The 11219-nt window shown below is 39.9% G+C and overlaps 1 protein-coding gene across 9 annotated transcripts in view; it reads left to right on the plus strand.

Moving 5' to 3' along the window:
* The window catches only part of KIAA0753 (KIAA0753 ortholog), a 63318-nt gene that overhangs the window by 48023 nt on the left and 4076 nt on the right, over positions 1–11219 (plus strand). For 7 of the 9 annotated variants that reach the window (XM_017538853.2, XM_037742128.1, XM_037742129.1 and 4 more), the window contains 2 exons: positions 2714–2834; positions 3350–3574. The exons of 1 other annotated variant lie outside the window; for it this stretch is intronic. In XM_017538853.2, coding sequence (XP_017394342.1) covers positions 2714–2834; positions 3350–3574 — 346 coding nt within the window. The remainder of the gene's footprint in view (positions 1–2713; positions 2835–3349; positions 3575–11219) is intronic. One more of the 9 variants, XR_001828208.2, reaches the window with a different exon arrangement.

Here is an 11219-nt window from a genome sequence, read left to right on the forward strand (position 1 = left end):
ATACTGTATCTTGCTCTGTCGCCCAGGCTAGAATGCAGTAGTGCGATCTTGGCTCACTGTAACCTCTGCCTCCTGGGTTGAAGTGATTCTCCTGCCTCAGCCTCTCAAGTAGCTGGGATTACAGGCACCCGCCACCACACCTGGCTAATTTTTGTATTTTTAGTGCAGGGGGTTTCACCATCTTGGCCACGCCGGTCTTGAAATCCTGATATCATGATCCACCCACCTCAGCCTCCCAAAGTGTTGGGATTACAGGCATGAGCCACCACACCCAGCCCAAGTTCTTTTTCAGATAGATGTTTTTGTTTGGTTTTTTGTTTTTTAAAAATAATTTTAAAGAGGTAATTTACATACTTAATTTTTTTAAGTATGTAAATACTTAAAACCTTTTTAAACTGTACAATTCTTTAGTTTTTAGTGTGTTCACATAGTTGTACAGCTAATTCTAGAACATTTTCATCACTCCCCATTCTTCTCTCCCCCACCCTGGCAGCCAACAGTCTACTCAGAGGTTTTTCACAAAATTTTTTCCCATTGGTGGCTCGGCTGCTTATTTCCAAAAATGTTTTATTATGAGCAGATATTTTTAATTTTGAAAAAGTCTAACTTACCAATTTTTTTTGAGTGGTGTTTGCTTTCTATGACCTAAGAAACCTTTACCTGCTCCGAAATGGGGAAGAGATTCTCTTGTTTTCTTCCAGAGGCTTTATGGTTTTAATTTTATGTGTAGGTCTATGATGCATCTTGCATAAAAGTTTGTCTGTGATTTGAGGTAGAGGTTGGGTCAATCTTTTTTTTTTTCCTAATGGAAAAAACATTTGTTCTAGTTCCGTTTACTGAAAAGATTTTTGCTTTTCTGCTTTTCAAATTTATGCATGTGTATTTGGGCTGCAATCACTAGGTTACTATCCCCACTTTGGCTGGGAAGCATTACTCAAATTCTGTTTGACTCATGCTTGGCAGTTCCTGCCTTACTCACGGAAAGGAGGAGAAGAAAGTATAGTTAAACATTACCTCTACAGAAATGTAAGCCCCGTGAGTTCTACCCTTATGAAGACAAAAGGAAATTGGGCATAGAAGGTTTACCACAGCAGCCTGTGTCACATTTAATTATGTAAAATAGGACTTTGAGGTTTTGTGTTAGAAAAAATACTCTCCCTGTCATATTTTGACCAAAAGATGAGCCATTTAAACAAAACACTGATGTGTTCCTTTTGTGTGTTCTCTGTTTTCAAGCGCTACGCATTTTGCTCCTGCTGTTCTCTCTTCTCCTCAGCCCTCCTCCAGCCTCCATTTTCATCCTCACATAGTAGTCGAGCTGTTCTTCAAGCCGGGCTCTGTGAGCCTACTGGCCTGTACTTTCCCTGGTGTCTCTGCACTGGAACTCAGCTCCCTTCCTGGCCTGTGAATGCCCATAGCACTTTCTGGCATGTCCTACCTTGCATTCAGGGTGTTAGTGAAGGTGTCTTATCTCTCTGAACTAAGCCACAGATTATTTGGGACCAGAGAGTTTGCCATTATGTACTCCCCACTGTGTCTAGAACAGGGCTGGCCTGGCAAGGGCCCTTTTTGCCATTGTTTAGTCAGTCCGTGGGCATTTTAGCATCTTTCTGTGTGGAAGCAGAGGAAAAGTAAATGGAGGGCAGTTCGTTTCCCTGATGGTTTGGCCACTGGCCACAAAGTTGGGTTGCATCACGTAGAAGACAGTCTTGCAGAGTACTTTGTGTTCTCTGTTTTCAAGGATGATTTAAATTATTAGTCACTATCTGTGACTCTGCCGAGAGTCTAGGTATGCATTTAAAAGGATCTCTCTAGGACACTAAGAACTAAAATGAGGCTTTGGACACATTCTGGAATCATGGAATCATAGGAAGAGTCCTGTTTCTGCTTGTTCTGATTGTTTAGCTTAATTGCATCACAAAACCGAATTTAAAGTGATCTTTATGTTGTGCAGTATCTGTATCTCCTGTCTCCTCTGAGAACAGTTGAAAATTTGATTGTCCTTTCAGTCATAGTTTTACAGAACCTGACTTATATAGTACTTCTGTCTGACAGCAAAAAAATTATAAGCATATAAATGTGAGCTGAGTCGCTTGACATATAGATGCTCCCTACTTAAGAGGACAAATTTTCTTGCTACACTTGAAATACATTTAAAATTATAAATAATCTGAAACTCGGAAGAGCTGTCAGGCCTGCAAGTCATAGTTAATAAATTAATGTTTTGACTATCATCATGCAGATTTTTTCAGCATTGCCCAGAGACAAATTAAATCAACTAATTAAGTGTTCAGGTGTGAGTGTTTTTTTTTTTTTTTTTTTTTTTTTTTTTTTTTTTTTTTTTTTTTTTTTTTTTTTTCAGTAATCAAAGCATTTAAAGGTTAAAAAACCCAATTGCTAAGACTCCTTGAGTGGGTGGCTGGGTCCTAATGGAAGCCATGTAGCCAGGGGCTTTGCGTAGACCTCCTTAAAAAAACCTTCCTCAGAGCAAGTTCATTATTTCTTAAAACTTATTCCTCATTGGTTTCTTTGTAACATGTAAATCCACCTTTGCGTTTAAAACGAGCATTTACGCATTGCACTGCTAGCCAACCTTATTGTGCTTAAGAGCTGTCCATGTGACTTGCTGTCAGGTTCTTGGCCACTAGGACAGCTCTAAAATGGACACCAAGTATTCTTTATATGCAGTCATTTTATGACCTTCCTTTTCTAGACCAAAAAATCTCAGCAATAAGTGAAAAGCCTCTGTCTCCTCATCCAATCAGAATCATGAAGACAGTGGATCGCAAGGATCCAGCAGTGAACATCATGTTAGAAAGGCCCTGTAATGGCAAGTAAGTGGCTAAGACACCTTCTGATTTCATTCTAGTTGGTTACCTTTGATGTTATTAAATTTTGAATTCCTTCAGTTCCCATAAAACAAAGAGAGATTCTTCCTTTGAGCAAGATCTTGCCAAACAACAAGATGGCTGAGTAAATAGCATGTTTATAAGATGGGCGTTGAGTTCATGTTGCATCTTAAGGAGCTTTTCCATATTCAGTAACACTTAGCTGTTTTTTTTTTTATTGTGGAAAGCATCACATCAGTACATGTGGGTTGCACTGATATTTACTGCACAATTTGCTTTAAGAATGCTGTTGTCTAAGGAACAGGTATTCCCACGGTGACAAGGGTTGGGTCATTGAAAAGGAGAAGCAATGTTTGGTGTTAGGATGTTGAGTTTTGTTCAGTGTGAGAAAGAGAAATCAAGATGAGCCTTTGGCTATCAAACCATGAGGGTAATTAACAGTTTATTTAGCCTTGCTTACAGATGATTGTGAATGCTTTCATCATTTTATTTGTTCTCAGTTCCCTGGATGAAAGTGTGGGAACAGAGGAGGGATCAGAGAAAAGAGAGGCTCCCCTTCTCTCCCTTGCAGAAGGTTCTCAACAGAAAGAAGGCCGAGCTCGCCTCTTTGTCCCAGCGGGTATGCGTCACAGCATTGGTGACTACTGCAGTCGATTTGAGCAGTACCTTCGGATCCTGTCTCATGAGGCTGTAGGCTCCTTCAACCCATGGCTGATAGCTGAAAGGTCAGTAAAATGTTACAGTCCTCTGTTTAGGAACCAAGTGCGAAATTTTAGACGTAGAAAAAAGCCAGCGAAAGGATTAGCCAAGGTCTCATTCCATGCTTTTGGGCTCTGGAGTTTCAGTGGTTGTTCTCGGGCTAGGAGACAGGCTTTCTCTAATAACTGCCTATTTTCAGACACAGAACCGTACAACAGCCTGAGTGGTGCCATCCGCGGGGGTGCTCTGCAGCCTTCTTTTCCTAGGCAGAGGGTCCTAGTTAGCTCAGGCTGTCATCACTGTCAGGTTCTGACAGTGTGACTGTGTGAATACCATTGACTGTGTGACTTAAACAACAAGAATTTATTTCTCACAGTTCTGGAGGCTGGGGAGTCTAAGATCAAGGTGCTGGCAGATTGAGCATCTGGTGAGGGCCCTCTCCCTGTGACTTGCAGATGGCCATCTTCATGCTGTGTCCTCACGTGACAGAGAAAGGGAACTCTGGTCTCTTCCTCTTCTCAGAAGGGCACTAATCCCATTGAGGGACCTCCACCCTCATGACCTCTCTATACCTAATTATCTCCCAAAGGCTCCACCACAGATACTATCACATTGGGGGTCAGGGCTTCAACATATGAATACGGAGGAAACACAGACATTGAGCCACTAACAATAGAGCTGCCATACTCAGGAGTCAATTAGAGCTGACCTCCTGTTGCTGCTAATGCTCATGTTGTCCCATCAGAGAACACAAAATGTTCCTGGGCAGGAAACAGCCATGACCATGAAATCTTCCTGGTGGGGACAAATTTCCTTTTATAAGCAGCAGGCCTCAGATTTTACAACATTTTCTTTAACCCTTCTCCTTCTTTCTTTATGTGAGTAAGGTAGTTTTATGGAGTCACAAAACAAGATCCTGCCCCTTTTTTCATTTTAAGTACTTAATTAAAAGATTCGTGTAAATCTGTTCTTTTTAAATAGGGCCCACATTTAAATTCCTCGCAAGTAACACCTTGGTACAAACATGCAAGATATTTTTCATCATTGAGCTAAGTAGCATACTATGATTACATTTCTTTTTAAAACATGCTCCCAGAGTTAATAATTGCCTCTTTTTATTTGCTAGTTATTTTATATATTTGTTAACTTTACCTACACAGTAGCCAACCTCTCAATAATATAATTTTTGTCAGGATCGAAAATACCAGTTAGTCTCTGTGACTCAGCCCCACCCTTACTTTTTGTCCTGAGGTACCCCTTTTCCTCCTACGCAAGTCCGCGCTGCTCTCCGGATCTGCTGGATGGCTTACATCCTGGGGCTTCCCTTCCTCATCACCCTTCATGTCAGGCTCCGTCTCCCCGAATTAGAGTCTCTATTTTCTGATATCCTTGTCTTCCGCTTTCTTGGTTTACTCTCTTATTTTGATGGAGCCTATCCTGCTTTGTGTATTGGAGGAAATTTCTTGAAACTTACAAGTGTGAAAGTATCTCCCTTCATATTTGATTGATGACTTGGCTGAATTTAAAATTACTGGTTTATTTTTTTCCAAAGAGTATACCTTCCTTCTTTTGTGGGGGTGGCAAAGGGATTGTCATTTAGCTGCCAGAATAGGGGTGGAGTCTGTCAGTCTCACTGCTTGCTCTACAAAGCTTCAACCAGTTTCCTCATTTTCTACCCCAGACTGCACTCTGCCTTCATGATTCTCAGTACTCTCACTTCCTGAGCCTTTCTGGTGTTTTAAAGGGACAAATCAGCTTGTTTTTGCCTGTCATCCCTCCCACCTCCCCTTACATACAGATGCTTAGGTTTCAGCTTCCTCTGTGCTGCTAAATCAGTTATGATTCTTCTGTATGCTTTTGTCTTCTGAAAATCTTGGATATTTCTCATCCACCTGTGTCTCTTTTTGTAGATGTATGTGTTTGTTTATCTATTTTCTTGTATTTAAGTAGGATTTGGGGTGGGATCAGGGATAATCACTTGTGTTTAAGCCCTCGGGTTGACCCTGAAGTCTTGAGATTTCTCTTTGGTATATATAATAGTCCCTTCAAAGTATATAAGATGCCTTGTGCTGGTAGAGATACACATTTGTCTTCACATGTATTCTGAAGGATTATCTGGGAGAAGAAAAGTAAATGTAACTTGCTTCCTTTTGTTAACACAGTCCTATAGCATATATACCCGTTTTTCTGTAACCTATCTGGCTTGGTGAGGCTAACCAGAATATTGGGAAATCCAAAAGCAAGCCAAGGAAGGTAGACTGTTCCTTGTGTGTTCTTATCACCTGATCAAATGATATGTTTTGTTCATAGTTGTTAGGTAGATGTAGGGAAAACCTGCCAGCCTATAACAGGCTAAAATATAAAGGACAGAACTATTAAAATATGCCTGGATTTTTACAGTATTTTCCTCTGCTGGCCTTTGACCTCAAGTGACAGTGCATGTGAACATTTTAGCTCTGTTTTGTTTTTAATCTCTTTTTTAAAATTATTTTATTTTAGATGGAGTCTCACTTTGTCACCCAGGCTGGAATGCAGTGGCACGATCTCACCTCACTGCAACCTCTGCCTCCTGGGTTCAAGCAATTCTCCTGCCTCAGCCTCCCAAGTAGCTGGGTTTACAAGGTGTTGGCCACCACACCCAGTTGATTTTTGTATTTTTAGTAGAGTCAAAATTTTGCCACATTGGCCAGGCTGGTCTTGAACTTGTGACCTCAAGTGATCCACCTGGCTCAGCCTCCCAAAGTGCTGGGATTACAGGCATGAACCACTATCTCTTTTTTTTAAATTTATGATTTGATTATTATCATATCTCAAAGATGAGAGTTATATTGATCAGATTTTTAAAAAGCATCCAAAGACAGTTGACTTCATCTAATAGCCTCTGGGGTAAAGAGAAAGCTGAGGTTTTTCTTTTCTTTTAATGTCTTTATTCCTTTTTATGCCTGAAGAAAAGCACTGTTGCAGTGATTAGTGTGAGCAGGTGATATAAACTGAATGCAAATCAAAGAGGGGTTGTGAAAGGAAAGGCTTAAGGTGACAGTGCTTTTATTGAAACCAGACTCTTAAGAATTCCTGGTTTGAAAAACGATCAAATCAAGTGAATTCTGGTTGAAAAGGACAGATGAATGTATATATTTATCTTTACTTCCTGTATCTCTGTCCCACTATATATCACTAAAAGAATGAATAAAAGACATGAAACCATAAATGACAGCAAACAAGAAAGATCAATAAAAGTTTGGAAGCCATAAAGCAGTTAGACAAATGGTAAATGACTTAGCAGACTCTAGGGAAAGCTAAATGCCTAATGAGGATGAAGGCAAGAACCAAGTTTATTTGTAAAGAACACTGGTTAAGACTAAGGAATTCGAAGTATCAGATGCTTGTGAATGCATGGATATAGGTATATTGGGGCACTCTTGCATTGCTATAAATACCCAAGACTGGGTAATTTATAACAAAAAGAGGTTTCATTAGCTCACTGTTCTGCAGGCTTTACAGGAAACATGGTGCTGGCATATGCTTGGTTTCTAGGACACCTCAGGAAACGTATAATCATGGCAGAAGGCAGAGTGGGGACCGGTCACATCACATAGCAAAAGAAGGAGTGAGCAAGGGGTAGGGGAGGATACCATATACTTTCAAATGACCAGATCTCATGAGAACTCACTGTTGTGAAGACAGCGCCAAGCCATGAGGGATCCTATTCTATGATCTAAACATTTTCCACCAGGCCCACCTCCAGCACTGGGGATTGCAGTTCATCATGAGATTTGAGCAGGAACATATATACGAACAGTATCAACAGGTGAGCCAGGAAATAGGAGGCTTGGTTGAAATTCATGTTCTTGAAAATGAGCAGACAGCTGAGATGACCAGACATTTGATAAAACCCATGAAGGATACATAGGCTATTATAATAGATAAGCACTCTGTGGAAGCAAAGCAGAGACAATACAGTGAGCAGAATAAGACATTAAAAATAGACTAGAATTAATATTCTTAGAGAGCTAAGTGAAATTGTTTTATCATGAAACAAGAACAGGATACTGTAAAAAAGGAACTTTCAGGGAATGAAAAGGAAGTTCTTAGATATTAAAAACATGATGGCTCAAGTAAACTCACTAGAAGGATCCAAAGAAAAAAGTCAAATGTCTCAGGCAGTAGAATAAAAAGACGAGAAGCTAGATAATAAGGAAGAAAATATTTTTTTAAATTAGAGGCCTGTTGTAGGAGATTCAACATCTGAATCAGTGCAGTTCCAGAATGTGGGAAAAGGGAAATAGAAGCAATGGGAAATTATCAGAGAAATGCAATAAGAAAATTTTCCAGAAGGCTGTTAGTCTTTGGATTGAAAGGGTTCATCAGCTGTCCACTTACAAGTGAATGAGTGGATGAAGGAATAAATGAATAGAACAGAACACACCATGACACATCATTATGAAAATTTGAGCATCTCAGTATAAGGAAAAGAAAAATGACTGTACACGTTTAAATAATCAGAAATGAGAATGGCATATTGTTTTTAGTAGCAACACCAGAAACTAGAAGATATTAGAGCCTACTTCTAAAATTTAACCTAGAATTATGTGCTCAGATAAATTATCAATTAAAGATAAGGACAGACAGAATAGAAACATTTTTTAGGGCTGGGTATGGTGGTTCATATCTAATCCCAGCACTTTGAGAGGCTGAGGCGGGAGGATTGCTTGAGCCCAGGAGTTTGATGCCAGCCCAAGCAACATAGTGAGACTTTGTCTCTACAAAAAAATAAAAAGTTAGCTGGGCATGGTGGTAGATGCCTGTAGTCCCAGTTACTCAGGAGGCTGAGGTGGGAGGATTGCTTGAGCCCAGGAGGTCAGGGCTGCAGTGAGCTGAGTTGGCACCGCTGCACTCTAGCCTGGGCAATGGAGCAAGACCGCATCTCTAAAAGAACAAAAACACATTTTCAGGTGGGCAAAGTGTTTAAAAATTTAGTTCCCATGCTACTGGAGGATCTAAATTACCAATGCAAGATATATATTAAGAAAGAAGAAGAATTGGGTTTTAGGAAACTTAGACTCTACCGTGGAACTTCCAGAAGAATGGCAAAAGCCTTTCCAGGACAAGATTTTTCCGTAAGCACAGAGAAGAACTAACTAGTCCAGATTAGAGCAGTGGGATAGAGCACTTTAGGGGGGATGGTTCCACAAGGCGAAAAGCAGAACAGGGAAGATTAAAAAGGAAGAAGAAAAACACATACAGTACCTAATGTGTTGGAAGGTAGTGGAAGTACCCTTGCATTTCTCTTGCAGTTCGGGTATAAATAGTGATAGGAATATAGCAAATGAAGCAAATATAAAAACGAGGTAATCACTTTGCTCCTAGTGATGATGCACTTGGTGATTTGGACCACCTCTCCCACTGAGGATAACTGTTAATAGAAAAGGTGTATTAAAAATAAAACCTATATTCTTGAAGGCATCAAGAAGTGAACTAGGTAATGAAGAATAATTGGGCCAGAATCCTGGAGAAGACAGAGCCCTGGGGAGGTTAGCCCTTTGTTGAGCACTGGATATTCAGTCTGGAGGGAGATGAGCAGCACTTCTGACAGCCTTTTCAGATCAGAGGACAGAGGTTGGAATCCATGGGTTGCCAAAGTGGGGGAGTTGTCCTGGTGAACTTCCGTCACTTTTAATTGCGACCCTAAAAGATTGCACTCTGGAAGTACAGGTGACCTGGATATAAACAGGCCCTCTCATGGACTTCCACTCAGCTTCAGATTATCTCAGATTGAATTGAGGTGATTCTAGATTGTTACTGCCCCACAGGCACCAAGCATTAGGAAACATAAATTTTCTCTGGAGGAAAATAACATCATCTTAGGACTCAATTTATTTCTACAATTGTCAAATACAGTATCTGGTATATGGTGAAAAATAACCAGGCAACAGAGAAACAAGACAATAACAAGCACAGACCTACAGCAGATTCAAATATAGAGCTATCAGACACAGACATTAAAATAACTGTGCCTAGTGCATTCATAGAAATGAAAGACATGAATTAGAACTTCAGCATAGAACTGGGAACTAAACAAAATCCAAGTGGACATTCTAGAATGAAAGATAAAGTTTCTGAAATGAGGAATTCATTACATGGGCTCAATAGCAAATTAGACACAACAGAATTAAAAATTAGAGACTTGGAACATAGGATAGAAGAAAATATCCAGGGTGATTTCAGAGATGAAAAGTGAAGAAGAGAGGGAAAGGGACATAGAGGAGGTAAGACGGTCTAACGTGTTGTTGGAATCTCGGGACAGGAGAAAGAGAAAACGAGTCGGAAACAACATCCCAAGAGATAATGGCCATCACTTCCCCCGAGTAGCAAAAGACATCAAGCCATAGGTTCAAGAAGCTCCAAAAACCCCAAGCAAGAAAAATATAAAGAAATCCATACTTATTCATGTCTTCATATTACTGAAAAATCGCAGACAGAGAAAATCTTAAAATTAGCCGGAGGAAGAAAAAACAATATAAACAAAAACAGTGGAAGCTGGAAGACCTGGCATATCTTTTAAAATTCCAAAAGAAAAGAACTACTAATCTGGAGTTCTAAGCCCAGTGAGGATATATCAGGAGGCAAGGTGAGAAAAGAGTTTCCTAACAAAGCTGAGTTACCAATAGACCATCACTGTAGGAAATATTAAAATCAGTCACAGACGGAAGGTCAGAAATATAGGAAGGCATGAATTTTAAAAATAAATAAATATGTAGGTTAAAGTAAATATTGTCTGTATGAAGCAATAACACTGATGTTTATGGGGCCGGGCATGGTGGCTCACGCCTGTAATCCCGGCACTTTGGAGGCCAAGGCAGGCAGATCACCTGAGGTCGGGAGTTCAAGACCAGCCTGACCAATGTGGTGAAACCCTGTCTTAAAAAAAAAAAAAATACTGATGTTTTATGAATGCATGTGTATGTGTACTCACACATTTAAAATATTACATTAACAATAGTATGTAAGAATATACGTCAGGAAGGGGATAAATAGAGTTAGTATTCTAAGGTCCTTGCATTGTATAGAAAAAAAGTAAGGATATCAATTAATGTTAGATGTCAATCATAGATACTTATTGTGATCTAGGGTGGCCACTCAAAGAACAATACAAGTGCATGTAACATCCAAGTCAATAGAGAAGAACAGATGTAGTTTAAAAATCACAAAATCTAAAGGAAAGCAAGAAAGAAGAGAGAACAAAGAGAGAAATACAGAAAATACCTATTATTTTAGAAGCATAAATTCAAAAGTATCAGAATAACATTAAATGAAAAAGGACCTTACATGCCAGTTAAAAGACAAAAGATTGTCAGATTAGCAAATAAACAAAAACAACTGGGTGGGAATGGGGTAGAAGGGATAAGAGAGGGGGAGAGAAACTTACCTGCATTTATTTACCTTTTTTGTGTAACTCTGACTTTTGAAACCATGTGAACGTTTCTTACATATCCTCTCTACTCAACAAGAATTGGTGGGGGGCCGGGCGCGGTGGCTCAAGCCTGTAATCCCAGCACTTTGGGAGGCCGAGGCGGGTGGCTCACAAGGTCAAGAGATCGAGACTATCCTGGTCAACATGGTGAAACCCCGTCTCTACTAAAAATACAAAACATTAGCTGGGCATGGTGGCGC

Source organism: Cebus imitator, unplaced genomic scaffold (genome assembly GCF_001604975.1).
Source record: "Cebus imitator isolate Cc_AM_T3 unplaced genomic scaffold, Cebus_imitator-1.0 Scaffold115, whole genome shotgun sequence".
NCBI classification, from domain to species: domain Eukaryota; kingdom Metazoa; phylum Chordata; class Mammalia; order Primates; family Cebidae; genus Cebus; species Cebus imitator.